The 17189-nt window shown below is 49.4% G+C and overlaps 4 protein-coding genes across 6 annotated transcripts; 3 read left to right on the plus strand and 1 right to left on the minus strand.

The window, feature by feature from the left end:
* Positions 1-463: 463 nt before the first annotated feature.
* On the plus strand, positions 464-2139 carry thtpa (thiamine triphosphatase). The gene is made up of 4 exons (XM_047024457.1): positions 464-610; positions 784-855; positions 1069-1608; positions 1693-2139. The coding sequence occupies exons 2-4, from the start codon at positions 786-788 to the stop codon at positions 1791-1793; spliced, it is 711 nt and encodes a 236-aa protein (XP_046880413.1). The 5' UTR covers positions 464-610; positions 784-785; the 3' UTR covers positions 1794-2139.
* A 448-nt stretch (positions 2140-2587) lies between these two features.
* dcaf11 (ddb1 and cul4 associated factor 11) lies at positions 2588-10970 on the plus strand. Its single transcript, XM_047024444.1, is given in 16 exon segments — positions 2588-3005; positions 3417-3606; positions 3681-3808; positions 4220-4338; positions 4543-4607; positions 4682-4782; positions 4949-5095; positions 5334-5388; positions 5976-6044; positions 6159-6216; positions 6453-6638; positions 8486-8557; positions 8559-8640; positions 9438-9590; positions 9901-10007; positions 10180-10970. Coding segments are annotated over 15 exon segments (1599 nt in total). The 5' UTR covers positions 2588-3005; positions 3417-3427; the 3' UTR covers positions 10258-10970.
* A 101-nt stretch (positions 10971-11071) lies between these two features.
* Positions 11072-13051, plus strand: LOC124470528 (fat storage-inducing transmembrane protein 1). The gene is given in 3 exon segments (XM_047024450.1): positions 11072-11253; positions 11479-11789; positions 12022-13051. Coding segments are annotated over 2 exon segments (969 nt in total). The 5' UTR covers positions 11072-11253; positions 11479-11529; the 3' UTR covers positions 12731-13051.
* Positions 13052-13148: 97 nt separating this feature from the next.
* On the minus strand, positions 13149-16472 carry psme1 (proteasome activator subunit 1). Of its 3 annotated transcripts, none has more exons than XM_047024454.1 (12): positions 16369-16472; positions 16212-16255; positions 15866-15898; positions 15709-15771; positions 15402-15503; positions 15035-15098; positions 14608-14705; positions 14453-14521; positions 14297-14364; positions 14157-14211; positions 13959-14045; positions 13149-13434 (listed from the first exon to the last, which is right to left on the minus strand). In XM_047024454.1, the coding sequence occupies exons 2-12, from the start codon at positions 16248-16250 to the stop codon at positions 13354-13356; spliced, it is 759 nt and encodes a 252-aa protein (XP_046880410.1). In that variant the 5' UTR covers positions 16251-16255; positions 16369-16472; the 3' UTR covers positions 13149-13353. The 3 variants fall into 3 exon arrangements, with proteins under 3 accessions (XP_046880410.1, XP_046880411.1, XP_046880412.1); XM_047024455.1 differs by having other exon boundaries at positions 16212-16277; positions 16369-16418; XM_047024456.1 differs by lacking the exons at positions 15709-15771; positions 15866-15898; positions 16212-16255; positions 16369-16472 and adding an exon at positions 15666-15695.
* Positions 16473-17189: the final 717 nt, after the last annotated feature.

The raw sequence follows: 17189 nt of genomic DNA on the forward strand, positions 1-17189 counted from the left end.
AGTAAACACACGACAGCTCCCCCCAAGGCTGATTGCTGGCATTCAGGGACACATCCGTCGAAAACACATTTAGTATTTGTATATTTGAATTATCCGTCTACACAATCACGTCTGCAACTGTATGTTCAATACAAATCTTGAAAGAGGTCGAGGAAAGTCTAGAAATGTGTGCTCTCAACAAGTTTAAAATTGTGATTTCGGCCAAAACGTGCTCGTGAGTAGATGAGTAGGCTGTCATGATAAAGTGATTAAATAACTAATGTGATTTTGCAAACATTTATTTTCGACAGTTTATCGTTTTATTGTATTTCCATCACTCTTATTGCAGACACAGCTGAAGCCATCAAATGTTAAGGACACTTCATCACACCCTAATCAGAGTAAAAAACACTTTACCAACGATTCAATTCATTAAAAGTGCATTACCAAATGTGCGCCTGCGTTGGTGTGACGGCACTTTGACGCTCACGAATGGACATCAAGGTGCCCATACTGTGCCAGTGTAAAACAATTTACTTATGACAGGGATATAGCTAACCGAGTTAAAATCACACGCGATTGCTGTTTTATTCTACTACGTGATTCGGTTGTTTTGTTTGTTAACTGTAAGGTGAGAGAGACTGTAGATTTGATTGATGGTTTGGCTGTGTCTTTCATGCATAAACTCCGCATTTAGACTGCAATATCTGTCGACTGTTTAGCTTTACAGCATAAATTAGCTTCTGTTTGAAATGCAAACTGATTAATGTGGCATTAATCTGTATTTTGTGTTCGTTTGGACAGCAATGAGCGTGGAGGTGGAGAGGAAATTTGTGTGTGATGCTGACATTCAGAAAAGACTGGAGGAGGTAGGAGGTGTGTTCATACTTCATACTATTCTGTATTCAGGACTGTACACCAATATCCAGTAGAGAGGGGATACGATTTGTTGAACATCAAGTTGTCTACTATGGGAACATTTGATTTTCATTTATGCATGTAGACTTATTATCGTTGCACTTAATCAGTCAAAACAAGAAACCCATTCAAATTGTTCTCTCTCTCCCTTTTCCTTCAACCCCTCACAAGCCGTGTGCATTGGCCAGTGTGAGTTTCAAGACCGCTACTATGACTCTGCAGACTTCCACCTCACCTTGAGAAATGTCTGGCTCCGCTGTCGCCAGGGCAGCTGGGAGCTGAAGTACCCCACTGTTACAGAGCTAGAGGACAGAGGGGGGGCTTCGCTGTGTTCCCGATATGTAGAGGTGACAAATCTACCTCAGATTCAACTGAAAGTCAGAGAAATGATGAGTGAGAGTGATAATGAGCCAGAAGTGAAGGAGGGAGGTTGTGCCAGCAACACACACCCAGTCCACGGAGACAGAGCCTGCACAGGAGCCAATGAGAGCAGCCCTGCAGACCACGCGTGGCTGGCTGAACTAAAACTGGTTTGCTTTGCAAATTATACAACTGTGCGACGTTCGTTCGGTTTTAAAGAGGAAGGAGTTCGCGTGGACTTGGATCAGGCAGACTTTGGATACTGTGTTGGAGAAATCGAGGTGATTGTGCCTGAAGGAGAAGACACTCAGCCTGCTTTGAAGACAATTAGAAATACTGCTCAGAAGCTGGGTGAGTTTAGGAAATGTGTACCTAATGGGAGAATACTTTTTTTTGTCTGTATATTTAATGTATAATTGTTTTTCTTCCATTCAGGCCTGTCTGGTGATCAAAGAGTTCAGGGGAAAATGGATGTCTACCTGCAAACCTACTGCCCAGAGCACTACACTAAATTACTGAATGCACATATATTGTAAGAAATAGGATAACTTGTAGCAATGCATTTTTCATCTATTAATATCCTTTCACATTTCCATACCCCCACTTGCATATTTGATTGCTTATCTAAACTGTCAGTCTCACATTATTCTAACAAAGTAATTCCTATGTAATTCAAAACGAGCAAAGATTTTGTCATATCATAAAGTAAAGATTGTTGTGGCTGCCATTTGATCCCGTTTTGAATTCATGTGATTTCTGAGGTAATCGACTTTAATCTGGGACCCTCTTTAGAAACATGTAGTGCCTGTTACTATTGACAGTGAAGTTTTCTTTGAGTGCCACTCTTTTGAAAGACACAATAAAATGGCCTATTCTTGAAAAGTTATGACCATGGGAGTATTATTGACGTTTTAAAAATTAAGAGCTTGTAAAACGGCCATTTGCTAAACGGTGGGTCTACGGAATGTGGTAATGCGTGCAGACATGTGGCCCTCAAACACCTATTTTGCATATAATAATTCATTTTCTTGCTTTCGAACACCACATCAGTCATCTTCAAAACGTAGGTCATACACAGCAGTTATCTTACGACGCCACCCCCCTTTTCGGATCTGCTTTTTCCGGACATGTGAGGGGATACATTTTCAGACATTTGGCACATAGCCTACCTCTCATATAATAAAAAATTGAAACATGTAGCATATGCTAGATGTTTAGCACCGAAAAGTTGTGTTTCCTTTTCAATTACGAAACGGTCCTCTGATTGGTGATCAAAACAGACTCCACGTGCTGACGTAGGCACTACTAGGCCTGGCCTCGTCTGTAGTGATCAAGTTAGTGCTGCAGTTTGAGAACACTGCTTTCATTTGTATCGTGTATTTTATCATCATTTCAGCCGACACATTGAGTTATACCAATATTTATCAAACTTCTGTTAAACTTTTAGCTACAAACAGAGAGGTTTCAACGAGGCAAACAAATTAGTGGTTTGATCCCTCCTCGCGATAGTTGATCATGTGACTGCCAAAGTGCAGGGGCTCGTGAAGAGGGCTTGTATTTTGTAAACAACATGGCGCAACACGGACTGGGCTAGAAAAACTACTCCAGTTTGGACAAAATCGAGATTGAAAACATTTCTCACATATAACACCTTTTGTCTTTGTCTAACTTGTATCGATATATCTGACGAAGAATTTAACTTCCAGTACAATTGGTTCCAAGGAACTGTCAACGACAATAACATAGGGGTATGTACAGTAGCTAGCTAGCTAACGCTAGTTACAGTCTATAATCAATCTTTAGTTCTAGCTGCTAGTTCAACCCTAATTTACATGTTATATGTTTTATACATAAAATTACTAACAGTGTGTGTAGTGTTCAATTTTAAATCCAAAATGTGTTTGTTGTTGAATCTGTTAAGCAAGGACGAGGGAAGACCTCCACCGTGCATTACTCAACTATCCACATACTGCGCATTAATTGTAAACTGCCGAAGAGATTGTTACGTGTGTGTGTGCGTGTATGGATCAGAAAAATGGCTTTTATAATGGCTTGTATTCATATAAGTGTGTGTGTGGTCGCACGAACGAGAGAGAGGGCGCGGTGTTTGACACCTTCTGGGCATAAACATTTCCGTTCAACATTGTTGTGCTCGCCAGACTCTCGGTCTATGGGCTCTCAGTCCAGTTCTGGGATGTCCGGCGGTCGGGGTTCCAGCGGCAACCCAGACCAGTCTGATCAGGAATCCAACCAGAGCAGCGGCACGCGGGGCCGCAGAGCTGCAGAGAGACAGTCTACCGCTGAAGAGGACGTTGATTTAGCGCAAGTGCTGGCTTACTTACTGAGGAGGTAAGATCCAACGGCCTTTGATCTTAGATCAAGAGGTTGCAGGTTCAGGGCAATACAGGTGTGTTTGTGTGCAGGGGCCAGGTGAGGCTGGTCCATGGCAGTGGGGCGACCGGGCTGCAGCTTGTCCAGTCATACTCGGATTCTGACGAGGACAGCGATGGAGCGTGGGAGGGTCGCCTTGGAGACCGCTACAACCCCCCAGGTAACCATGACAACGTAGAGGTTGTTTCACACACCAGTCATCACCTGATGATGTTTTGTGCTGTTCACACTAACAAAGAAAACTTGTCTTAGATAGGAGTGGGTTTTCACTACAAAATGTAATAGTGTCATGAAGCCTGTGTTGATGGAGGCCTGTGTTGATGGAGGCCTGTGTTGATGGAGGCCTGTGCTGATGGAGGCCTGTGTTGATGGAGGCCTGTGTTGATGGAGGCCTGTGTTGATGGAGGCCTGTGCTGATGGAGGCCTGTGTTGATGGAGGCCTGTGCTGATGGAGGCCTGTGCTGATGGAGGCCTGTGTTGATGGAGGCCTGTGTTGATGGAGGCCTGTGTTGATGGAGGCCTGTGCTGATGGAGGCCTGTGCTGATGGAGGCCTGTGCTCCTGTGTTCTAGTGGACTCCCAGCCAGACACTCAGGACGTGGACCAGAGTGAGATCAGGACCCAGATCCTCCTGGCTACCGCCTCCTCAACCCTGAGGGGCAGAAACAGCTTCACACACATGCTCACAGAGGTACTGCCCCCTTTAACAGGCTGTGTTAAACCTGCTCACAGAGGTACTGCCCCCTTTAGCAGGCTGTGTTAAACCGCATAAGACTGGGTCAGAATCTGTCTCATTATCGTGTCATGTTCAGACATACTTTCCTGTTATCCGAGATATCGTGCTCTCATGGTTATCGTGTGGTCCTAGTTAGTTATCCTGGGTTGTGTTCTGCAGAGGGAACAAGGCAGGTGTCTTGGCTCCAGTTTTTCTCATGGGGAGTGCAGCCGCATCCGCTCACAGTGAGTACACAGCAGGAAGGTATTAACACTTTTACTGTCTTGAAAATGTAACAAATTAAGGTGCGTCTCCTCAGCTTCCTGCCCAACTGTGTGTCGTGTAAAGACACCTACAGACAGAAAGCCTTCTGCGGGGTTTACAGTGAGGATGGCAACATGTTCCTCTCTGCCTGCCAAGGTAACTAACACTTTTTTCTAAACTAAGCTGATATCACAAGTCTGTACGTATGTACGTTGCTTCTGTTCAAGTTGACTGAAGAACTCACTTTGACACATTTTCTAATCCCATGGGTCACTAATCCTCCTGTCTGTCTGTATTTCTTCCTTGTCTGTCATCCCCCCAGACCAGAACATCCGCCTGTATGACACCAGCAGGGGTGGGTTGAGTCTGAAGCGGGCGGTGAAGGCCAGGGATGTGGGCTGGAGCGTCCTGGACGCGTGCTTCTCCCCTGATGCCAGCTGCGTGCTCTACTCCAGCTGGTCTGACTACAGTAAGGCTAGGGAACCATCTAGAACCTTGTGGGCCACACCGGGCTGGTCAGCTCTACCACGGGTGCAATGACAGTCACAGAGTAACTGTAGAACTGAGTAGAAGAGCAGTTTGGCTAATAGTTGACGGTGTATCAAATAAGAAGTAAACAAACTTCTTTCATTAAAAGAAAATCACCCAGCTGGAGCATAATATGGTAGTCTTGATGGTGTTGACTTGCTGTCTCTCTCCCCCTGCAGTTCATGTGTGCAGTATTGAGGGAGACAGTGAAACTCACACGGCGCTGGACCTCAAGTGAGTGTTTCCCTCCTAGCGCCTCTCACAGCAACACCTCTCCAGCACCACCCTCAGGTCCTCTCACAGCACCACCCTCAGGTCCTCTCACAGCACCACCCTCAGGTCCTCTCACAGCACCACCCTCAGGTCCTCTCACAGCTCCACCCTCAGGTCCTCTCACAGCACCACCCTCAGGTCCTCTCACAGCACCACCCTCAGGTCCTCTCACAGCACCACCCTCAGGTCCTCTCACAGCACCACCTCTCACAGCTCCACCCTCAGGTCCCCTCACAGCACCACCCTCAGGTCCTCTCACAGCACCACCCTCAGGTCCTCTCACAGCACCACCCTCAGGTCCTCTCACAGCACCACCCTCAGGTCCTCTCACAGCACCACCCTCAGATCATCACTCGCTCACACATACAGCTGTGGCTTCTAATCCTGATGCTGTATCTGCATTTATCATCCAGCCAGCCAGCCAGCACAATATTAGGAATCCTCACAGTTCATTCACTAGAACGGATGTACATGCTGTAGTCCTGTATGAGCCGGTAATTCATCGTACCGTGTAGCTGGTGATCTGAGGGGCGTGTCTTGTCTTGCAGCCCAGACGAGAGGAGGTTCTGTGTGTTCTCTCTGGCCGCGTCCACGGACGGGAAGGAGATCCTGGGAGGGTGAGTTCCACACGCTCCACACCACTTCAGACTGCTGCTTAGGAGAGGACTCATTTATGTAAGCTTCTCTCTCTCTTCCACTCTCCTTTCTTTCTATCTCTCTCTCTCTCTCAGGGCAAACGATGGCCGCCTCTATGTCTTTGATCGTGAACAGAACAAGAGAACATTAAAGGTCAGTGTGTGAGTGTGGCTTCACACCTCTACCTTTAAGTGGTACCAGAGAGCAGACCTACCCACACACACAAACACACACACTCTCCTTAGAACCCCTCTGTGACTGTCACAACCTGCCTGACCTCTACCATCTGTTTCTCCCTTTCCCTCTCTTCCTCTATACATTTCTCTCTGTCTCTCTCTCTACTGGTCTCCTGTACTCTTCACCCTCGCTCTCTCGTTTCTCCCCTGCAGATCGACGCCCATGAGGATGATGTGAACGCGGTGGCGTTTGCAGATAGCTCCTCCCAGCTGCTGTTCTCTGGCAGCGATGACGCGCTGTGCAAGGTCTGGGACCGCCGCACCCTGCGTGAAGACCGGCCCCAGCCCGTAGGTCAGCTGGCCGGGCACAGAGACGGCATCACCTTCATCCACAGCAAGGTACAGCCTCATCCACAGCAAGGTACACCCCCCCCCTCATCCACAGCAAGGTACACCCCCCCCCCTCATCCACAGCAAGGTACACCCCCCCCCCTCATCCACAGCAAGGTACAGCCTCATCCACAGCAAGGTACACCCCCCCCTCATCCACAGCAAGGTACACCCCCCCCCCCCTCATCCACAGCAAGGTACACCCCCCCCCCCTCATCCACAGCAAGGTACAGCCTCATCCACAGCAAGGTACACCCCCCCCCCCCTCATCCACAGCAAGGTACACCCCCCCCCTCATCCACAGCAAGGTACACCCCCCCCCTCATCCACAGCAAGGTACAGCCTCATCCACAGCAAGGTACACCCCCCCCCCTCATCCACAGCAAGGTACAGCCTCATCCACAGCAAGGTACACCCCCCCCCCTCATCCACAGCAAAGTACAGCCTCATCCACAGCAAAGTAAAGCCTCATCCACAGCAAGGTACACCCCCCCCCCTCATCCACAGCAAGGTACACCCCCCCCCTCATCCACAGCAAGGTACAGCCTCATCCACAGCAAGGTACACCCCCCCCCCCTCATCCACAGCAAGGTACAGCCTCATCCACAGCAAGGTACACCCCCCCCCCCTCATCCACAGCAAGGTACACCCCCCCCCCCCCCCTCATCCACAGCAAGGTACACCCCCCCCCCCCCCTCATCCACAGCAAGGTACAGCCTCATCCACAGCAAGGTACACCCCCCCCCCCCCTCATCCACAGCAAGGTACAGCCTCATCCACAGCAAAGGCTATTTCTGTACTCCTAGCAGCGGAGCCGACAGCTACAAGCCGGTGCTCAAACACAACTGACCCTCGTTTTTTTTTCCGGCTAATTAACAGAGCTTCATGAAAAACTTTTGCCCTCAACAATTCTTAAGGGTACCATATCCATCTCGATGGACTTGCAGATCCGTTGGGTAATTTTCTCTGCTTGTTGTGCATCGCAGCTCCTCCGTGCTAACACCGAGAGCAGGATGCACCGCCACTAACCAGGGTCGGATGTACGTTTTTCAAGTGGTACATCATTTGAGTCGTGGAGGAGTTGTATTTATACTCAGCTTCGCAGTGTTGGCAGTGAACAAAGTCATTTTTAAGTCAAAATGGTCTCACGCTACACTTTGCTGTGACCTCTTCCATGTTTACTTTTGAAATACATGGAAACTAGCCGGTAACTGAGTAGGCCTGTGGCGTTATTTCCCAAACATTGCCTTTGTGTGGTAAAATGTTTAATTGCTGCCACATAGCGAAATCCCTTGCATTCCTTCAAGACTCACACTACGCAACAGAACACGCATTAGTTTTATAGATGAAAAAATGATCTTAATGATCAATTAATCGATCGTCGATTAATGATGCCCATCCCTATTAGCTGGCCTGAAACGACATCACTACACTCCTACTCCTGTTTCTGTCCACACCACAGCACAGTGAAACGACATCACTACACTCCTACTCCTGTTTCTGTCCACACCACAGCACAGTGAAACGACATCACTACACTCCTACTCCTGTTTCTGTCCACACCACAGCACAGTGAAACGACATCACTACACTCCTACTCCTAAGTTTCTGTCCACAGCACAGCACAGTGAAACGACATCACTACACTCCTACTCCTAAGTTTCTGTCCACAGCACAGTGAAACGACATCACTACACTCCTACTCCTAAGTTTCTGTCCACAGCACAGTGAAACGACATCACTACACTCCTACTCCTAAGTTTCTGTCCACACCACAGCACAGTGACGTGGAACGAGATTCAAAATAAAAAATGGAAATAATTGAAAACGTTTCTGTGGTTTGTACCGCCCACCAGGGTGACGCTCGCTACCTGATCAGTAACTCCAAGGACCAGTCCATCAAGCTGTGGGACGTGAGGAGGTTCTCCCCCAAGGGAGGGCCTGGCTGCATCCCGGCTGGCCGTCACCCAGCAGAACTGGGACTACCGCTGGCAGCAGGTCCCCCAGAGAGGTGAGGAGGGGCTAGGGGGAGAGAGATGAGGAGGGGCTAGGGGGAGAGAGATGAGGAGGGGCTAGGGGGAGAGAGGGACCTGGGGGGGGGCAGAGAGGGACCTGGGGGGGGGGAGAGAGGGACCTGGGGGGGGGGGGGGGAGAGAGGGACCTGGGGGGGGGGGGGGGGGAGAGGGACCTGGCAGGGGGGGAGAGAGGGACCTGGGGGGTGTAGAGAGGGACCTGGGGGGGGGGGGGGGGGGGGCAGAGAGGGACATGGGGGGTGTAGAGAGGGACCTGGGGGGGGGCAGAGAGGGACCTGGGGGGGGGCAGAGAGGGACCTGGGGGGTGTTAGAGAGGGACCCTGGGGGGGGAGAGAGGGACCTGGGGGGTGTAGAGAGGGACCCTGGGGGTGGGGCAGAGAGGGACCTGGGGGGGGGCAGAGAGGGACCTGGGGGGGGGGGGGAGAGAGGGACCTGGGGGGTGTAGAGAGGGACCTGGGGGGGGGCAGAGAGGGACCCTGGGGGGTGTAGAGAGGGACCTGGGGGGGGGGGCAGAGAGGGGACCTGGGGGGTGTAGAGAGGGACCTGGGGGGGGGGCAGACTGTCAATAGCCACTGTCTATTGACTCACCTGGCATTGGCTCACCTGGCATTGGCCCATCTCCCCCATCCACCCCCCCCCAACCCAACCACACACACACTTCACCCCCCCCAACCACACACACACTTCACCCCCAAACCCCCCCAACCACACACACACTTCACCCCCCCAAACCCCCCCAACCACACACACACTTCACCCCCAAACCCCCCCACAGCTCTGAAGAGACACAAGCTGACAGGAGACACGTCGGTCATGACGTACCGGGGGCACGGCGTGCTGCACACTCTGATACGCTGCCGCTTCTCTCCTGAGTTCACCACCGGACAGAGGTTCATCTACACGGGCTGCTCCACGGGCAAGATCATCAGTAGGTCACCGGGGGGCTGGCTCTCTCTCTGTCTGTCTCTCTCTCTTTCTCTGTCTGTATCTGTCTGTCTGTATCTGTCTGTCTGTATCTGTCTGTCTGTATCTGTCTGTGTGTCTGTATCTGTGTGTCTGTATCTGTCTGTCTGTATCTGTCTGTCTGTATCTGTCTGTCTGTTTCTCTCTTTCTATGTAACATGCATGTGGGTGTGGGTGTGCCTGTCTTTGTCTCTCTGTTTCTGTGTCTCGCTTTTCTCCATCCGACTGTTTCTCTCCCTCTGTGTCTCTAACTGTGTGTGTGTGTGTGTGTCCAGTCTATGACGTGCTGACCGGCAGCGTTGTGTCCCGGCTGTCGGAGCACGAGGCCTGTGTGAGGGATGTGACCTGGCACCCTTACAAGGACAGCATCATCAGCAGCTCTGTGAGTACAGGCCTCCTGCAACACTCCTGGGCCAGCTGCCCACCTGGTGGACATGGAGGGAACACCTCACAGATTCACTCTGTTTCTCCTCCTCATCCCCTCTCTCTCATCTTTCATCCCCGCTCGCTCGCTCGCTCTCTCTCTCTCCCTGTCCCCCTCTCTCTTCCTCCAGTGGGATGGTGCTGTGCGATTGTGGGAGCACAGACAGACCCATCCGCTCAACGAGGACAGAGAGAGGGAGAGGGAGTAGGGCCAAGGAAAAGCAGGAAGTGATGTCATAGGCAGGATCCACCAGTCGAGAGAGAGAGGGCGTCTCTCAGAGCGAGATGTTAAAGCTCACACTATCAATGCTGGATAATAAAGTGTGATGTGTAAAGTGTTATTCTTCTGACGTGGCCCTCCTAATGTCCCCTGGTTAGGGTTAGTCATATAATAACATTGTATTCAGAAACCTGCAGGAAAGGATGGAGTTTTCATGTGACATTGGAGCGTTTTTGTCCCTTTTTTGGATGTGTTCCCACTGCCATGCTGTGTTAGAAGCTGTGGGGGGGGGTGTTGGTCTGGAGGTCCTCAGAAGTCGATTTTAATGACGACAGTCTTCTGGTGCTTTGTTTAAAATAATTTCATAAATAATGTTAACATTAAATGAAAAAAGTATGTCATAAATACTAGGGAAATTGTAAGAATCATTCATGAATAATGGGAATAATTCATTATAAATAATGTATCATATTTTATCGTTATTATTGTCCAGGGGTGGAAAATAAACGCAAGATTTTGTAGCCTGAGGTAAACATTTTCCAGTTGAAAGGTTTGAGTGTGTGTTTGTGCTGGGATGATGATATAGGGTGAAGGGTAGAAGATGTGTGGATGGGATTTGAGTGTATTTATATCTCAATGTCCATATTTCACTCTCAAAACAATGTTTTACAATAACAAATAAAATATTTCTTTAAATGTTAATCTTTGTCTTTGAATTTGCTTCCTGGTAATCCTTATCTCTATGCTTGTGTATTACCTAATTACACTTGTTAAATAGCCAGGCAGCTTGTCTGGTGAATAGTATGGAGGCCTATCTGGACAGACCGCTGACACAGCTTCAGCACTATGCACCAAGGGCTTTGTTACGTGAGGAATGTTGTAAGTGCTCTAAAATTAGAATCAGAAGCTCCACACCCTGAAGAGCCAGGATGGGGGAACACAGGGCCAGTGAGCCCGAAACCAGGATGAAACTGTCTGGGGAGCTGTAAGTGTATCTGTCTGTTGTATGTTCTCATTTAGCATTCATCCAAATGTGACGTATACCACAACCTGGTGATCTGTGGTCCAGTTCTCTGACTGTTGAGCAGGACGGTTCTCTGGTGTCCCATCAGGGCTTGAAGCTGCACTACGAGGCAGTGACTCGTAAGTTTCTGTAAAAAATACTTTTTACATCAAAAATGTGGGACAGTTTTGCCTCTTCTTTTTACAGTGGCAGTATAATCTGACAGGACAGCCAAGGGGGGGCGACATGCAGTAAAGCATGGACCCTGACCATTTTGACGTCAACCAGAAATCCCAGCAGGCGGCTGGTGAACTCTGCCGGGCAGGGAGGCTTGGTCTGAGCCTCCTCACCTGGGTGCTGCTGGTGCTGACAGACGTGGCGGCTGGGTTCCTGCGTTGTTCACTGTTCAGGCGTCATTTTGACCTGATGGTGTCTGGAGTGCTGCTGTTTGGGCCGGCTCTGGGACCCTGGGGGTCCAGGAACAGCATCTTTGCCAATAGGAACCACTTCCTCTACAGGTCAGTACAGGCTGTTGTTATAACAACAAACCATTCAGTACTGTTTCTCCTCAGTCTTCTGTGACAACGCTTATGGAAAAAAAGTTGCTAATTACGTTTTTGTGAGTGTACAAAATACAAATTGAAGTTATTTTTTGTAAAGAAATCTCAACAGTGATTGAGCTCCTGTGCTTCATCTCGCATCCAGCAGTGTTCTGTCTGACTCGCAGTAAAACCTGACTTCTCCCTCCAGGAAGTTCCTTGATTCCTGCTGGGGCTGGACCTTCATCTCCACCAGCTCCTTCGTCTTCATCCTCTCCTTCTCCCTCCGCCCCTCCCTCGCTCTCTCCCTCCGCCACCTCTCCAGGGTGGCTGTCACCGGAGCCATGTGGTGGGGGGGTGTCTGGCTCCTGGCCTGTCTGGAGGACGCTGCAGGGAGCTGCTACCAACCCCTTCCCCAGGCTGGAAGCTTGTCCGTGAGGCCTGGAGCTGTGGTTCAACCTCTATCCCAGGCCGGGGGCCTGTTCCTGGGGCGAGATGCGGTGTGCCAGCCCCTGCTGCTCCTCCCGGGGGTGAGCAAGGCCTCTTGTCTGAGAGCAGGCCTGCTGTGGCGCGGCTGGTATCTGTGAGAAGACACCCTCCTGCTCTGTCTGTGCTGCCTGGTCCTGGCTGAGGAAGGCTCCGTGTTCGAACCCCGCCTGGTCCTGGGGAAGCCCTGGGGGAACCCGCTGCGCCTCCTCTTCCTGCTGTGTGTCTCCCTGCTGGCTCTATGGCTCAGCCTGCTGATCTGCCTGCTGGCTCACCTCCCACAGTTCCCCTCCCAGCTGCTGGGGGGCGCTGTAGGGTGCCTGATGTGGAGGGGCCTGTACCGGGGGTGGTGCTGCCTGGGGCCAGGCTGGTGGTGTCCAGGGAGGCCGGGAGAGGGACTCTTCCTCACAAATACGGACGGACAAACAGAGTAGCCCAGACCACGCCTGCTCGACTCTTTCTAGGACCTGTGTGGCCCGACAGCGTGGTATGATAGCTCTGCCGCAGGGGCCTGGACTGCAGAGATGTCTGTGGGGGTCAGAGGTCATGGAGGCTTGTGTTGGCTGCCAACCCTCCTTCATCTGGTGTGAGGTCACAGCTTCTCTCCCCCTCAGACTCACCGCTTTTAATTTCTCTGAAATGTTAGTCCTCAGTCCTCAGAGAAGGGTTCATGCATGGGAAACTGTCTTATGTCACCTTACATTTGATTTAATATCATTAATACCTCACTCCCACATCAGACGAATTTGAGGGATCACTCAAGGCTTATTCATTAGTTTAGGTAAACGATTGATCTGTTTTCACTTTCACATAATTTAACACTTCGGCAACAAAAATTGGCAATTCACAGAGTAACGAGAAATCTCACAGATTTATTTTGTAGCCTGAAAATGGTTAATACAACACTATTTACTAACGGCTGGGGAAATTAAAATGTGAAACTAAACACTACTGAGTCAGTGTCTCTATATATCAGATCGTCCGTGGTATTTCAAATGAACACATCTGGACAGTGTGTGTGTTGGTGTGTGTGTGTTGGTGTGTGTGTGTGTGTGTCTCAGTAGATGAGGGCCTTGCTGTCTCCTCTGGGCTTCTTGATCTTGTCGTAGTTCTTGTCGATGATGTCAAACAGCACAGCCTGGACAGCAGCAGGAGAACAGCATCATGACATCAGCAGCCTTTCATCTCACCCCAACTGCCTCGTCACCAAACGCATCAAACAGAGGAACACAGCAAGGGGCAGATCTGCCACCAGAAAGACTGAACAGGAGAAGGGCACCATCTGCTAGATGACTACAGGCAGATAGAACTACAGGCAGATAGAACTACAGGCAGATAGAACTACAGGCAGATTAATGACATCACTGAGTCATGGGAAGTTTTGGTCCTCAAATAAAAGATCCTAAAATACCTCTGTAATACATTCTCCTGTGAAATCTATACAGTGGTGCCTAGTGAATTTAAATTAATTCCTTTCAATGAAATGTAATTCGATATTTTCTAATTGTTCAACGTTGCATCTGTTCAGTGTACTCAATTGAGTCCTTTGTTTGTGTAATGAGGGGCTCCTCCCCTGGTCACTGCTAACAGCTTTGCATGGCCACAACCTGCTGGAGGGGGGAGGAAGTACGAGGAGGGAAACAGGAAGTGACCCGGGCTTACGTATGTGTTACGTATCTCCAGGACCACCACTCTCAGCTCACAGTACTGGGACTGGTCCAGCTCATGCACCAGCTGTCTGTAGTCTCCCTGGAGACCCCGGAACACAAGTCAGGCCAGCAGGTCTGGGTGTACATGTGTATACTGTACACACACACACGTATACTGTACAATTACACACACACACGCAGGAATACTGACCACGTGAGGTTGTTTGGATGCTTTGGCCACAGCATCGCCCCTCTCGCTGTAGTACCTAACCACACCAGAACACGTCAGCATATTCACACACACACACCAGATCATCAGTTAACACCCGTGTTCTCAGTATCACATCTTACTTGGAGATCTGCGTCTGGAATCCCTCGATCTTGGTACGAGTGTTGGTCAGAAGTTCAAACACCTTCTCCTGTGGAGCCACATGTAGGAATACTGGATCAGAGGTGTGCAGTTCAACAGTGTTATGGTAGTCAGGGTCACGTATCCTAACAGCTCACCTGTACAGCCACGCCAAAGTTGTTTCCATCCTCGATCTTGGGAATCTGGAGCTGAACCCACATGGATACCTGGGAGCACAGGGACACAAAAATACACTTAAATATGACTCATATCCTTTCACGATTTACTCTCTGCAGCGAGGTAAACAACTGACTGTGTTGAGCTTCTCCTTGAGGGTCTGGATCTGAGGTTTGATCTCCTTCAGCAGACGCTCCACCCTCTCATTACAGGCGATTGGGCCGCAGGGAGGACCTGGCAGAAGACCACAACCCTGTCTTTATGTCCAATATAATGTAGCACTTCTGTAATGCAGCAGCTTACTACTTAACAGACTCCACACAATCCCTGCTGTAAGGCCATCAACAATGGCTTTTATACATCGTTGAACACCCCCACCCTTTTCCCAATATAAATCACTGCCTCACTGTTAGACAGAGATCCCCCCCCCCCTGACAGAGATCACATGACAGTGAGAACAGGGGTAGCCTTGTGCCACTTACACAAAAACAAAATACATAAGATGGATATTAGGATTGTTGTACAGCAGCAGAAGCGTGGTACCACCATGTTCCCCCTCTCACCTGCATCCTCCTCCTCCTTGTCCTCCTTGTCCTCCTTGCCCTTCTTGCCCTCCTTGGCTTCCTTCTGCAGGATCCAGAGAAGAGGGTCAGTACAGGGCCTCTGGCTGGAGGCTTACACTAGAGCATGGATAGGAGGGTGTGTGTGTGTGGGGGGGGGGGGGAGGGTGGTGTATGTGGGGGGGAGGGTGTGTGTAGGGGGGGGGGGGGGGGGGGGGGAGGGTGTGTGTGGGGGGAGGGTGTGTGTGTGTGTGGGGGGGGAGGGTGGTGTATGTGGGGGGGAGGGTGTGTGTAGGGGGGGGGAGGGTGTGTGTGGGGGGAGGGTGTGTGTGTGTGTGGGGGGGGGGGGGGGTGTGTGTGGTGTCTCCACCTCCTCCTTCCTCTTCCTCTTGGCCTCCTCCTTCACAGGGTCAGGGATGGGGATGTCCAGAGGAGCCTTCAAGGTCACCAGGTTATCCAGGCTCAGCGAGCTCTGAAGAACATCCACACCAACATCACAATATCATAAACAGCCTGACTTCATGTCTCCTGTGAGTCTTGAGCGCTTGTGTTCCTGCCGCTGGAGCGTCAGGTGTCTGTCTGCCTTCTTACCTTCAGCTGCATCTCCATCTCTACAATCTGTCTGCTGTCTTACCTTCAGCAGCATCTCCATCTCTACAATCTGTCTGCCTTCTTACCTTCAGCAGCATCTCCATCTCTACAATCTTCTGAGGGAAGAAGCCTGTAAGCAGGGCCTCAGCCTGTATGACACAGGGGACAGATGTGTTTCCTAAATATGAAAAGCTCGTAGTTATGCATGATGAAGTGCTTAAGTTGTTCAAACTGGCTATGTACCTCCTTGGTAAGTTGCTTGCAGAAGTCATCGACCTGTAGTGTGGTATTTGGAGAGGAGGAGAGTGATCACTGTATCACTGATATCTCACTTACAGACACCCAACTCTGACTGTGTCCGAGTTGTCTGACAGGTAGTTTCACTCCACTGCGGGTCAGACGGGTCGAGTTCCATCTGGTGATCTCATGGCCTAACACTTTACTATCAGTTAACTTAACACACGGGGAACTATGCTCCTAAAACGCTGCCTAGGCAGACTATGCTGTCTTGGTATCCATCTCGGCTGTCGATAATTTCATTTAGTTACTTTGAAGTGAATTTAAAAGAAGACAACGTCGCTATTCTTACCTGTTTCTTCGACTCCGGGCGGATGTCTATGGATGTCATCGTCTCTTTTAATGAAAAGGGAAATCACTTTGTTGTGTACAAGTTGTGTACACAATTAGACATTGTCACAACAATATCGTGCAAATACACAAAACAGTGTGAGAAATTAGTGGTTTACCTGTTAATTGTGAATGATGCACAGCACGGAAAAGCAGTCGTTGTTAGTCAGCATTAAAAACTGAAAATGAAAGTAGGGATATTTCCGTACTTTCCAAGTTGGCACGGGGTTCGCGTTCATCATGTGGCATTGTGGGACTTGAAGTTTCTGAGGCTTAAAATCATTGGCAGATGTTTCAGTGTGATACATTTACCAGACAAATAAATCAGTGCAAATTATTCTCAGTTACACTGGGTGTTAAAAGTAAAATAACTTCGATACGTTGACCTATGTTCTGCGGTTCCTAGTGTGTCCGCTACGGAATGCGCTTCCATCAACTTCTGAACGTAGTGTATTGAACCTGAAACATCCTCGTACAATTTAACCGCTATTCGCGTCAAAGGTTTGATAAGTTGAAACATCTCACTGGTGAATTAACTAGATTATGCATTTGGTTTCTTATTGCTTTTAATCGGTATCACATATACCATACTTAAACAAACTAGTAGACTTTCCTCATGGTGAGTGTAGGCCTAGAAATTGAAAAAACATTTTATAACAATATTCTAGTATCGCGTTCACTATTAATGCACTTGCATACGTAGTGTTAGGCAGTGACGATGTCGGCACACGAGACCCTCACTGTCAACAGAGCAGGGAGAACAGGAACCTGGTGTTTGTGCTACTCTGTAACTGAGAGTTAATAATTTTCCAATCAGCTGCAATAGTATAGCCTACTCAGACAGTAAATGCCTAACTAATTTAATCTGAAATTAAATGAAATGTCTGACCATATCTCAAATTGTTAAATTGGCTGAGTATTGTTGAACCATAAAAAATTG

The sequence above is a fragment of the Hypomesus transpacificus genome, chromosome 8 (genome assembly GCF_021917145.1).
Source record: "Hypomesus transpacificus isolate Combined female chromosome 8, fHypTra1, whole genome shotgun sequence".
Lineage (NCBI taxonomy): Eukaryota > Metazoa > Chordata > Actinopteri > Osmeriformes > Osmeridae > Hypomesus > Hypomesus transpacificus.

Bases quoted from the DNA above. Each gene is read 5' to 3' on its own strand.
- psme1 (XM_047024454.1), bottom strand. From the start codon at position 16,250: ATGACATCCATAGACATCCGCCCGGAGTCGAAGAAACAG. The intron at 14,522-14,607 runs GTCAGTTGTTTA...CTGTGCTCCCAG, and splicing joins TCAAGGAGAAGCTCAACACA to GTATCCATGTGGGTTCAGCT. The intron at 14,212-14,296 runs GTAAGATGTGAT...TGGTGTGGTTAG, and splicing joins TTCCAGACGCAGATCTCCAA to GTACTACAGCGAGAGGGGCG.
- thtpa (XM_047024457.1), top strand. From the start codon at position 786: ATGAGCGTGGAGGTGGAGAGGAAATTTGTGTGTGATGCTGACATTCAG. The intron at 856-1,068 runs GTGTGTTCATAC...ACCCCTCACAAG, and splicing joins AAGACTGGAGGAGGTAGGAG to CCGTGTGCATTGGCCAGTGT. The intron at 1,609-1,692 runs GTGAGTTTAGGA...TCTTCCATTCAG, and splicing joins AAATACTGCTCAGAAGCTGG to GCCTGTCTGGTGATCAAAGA.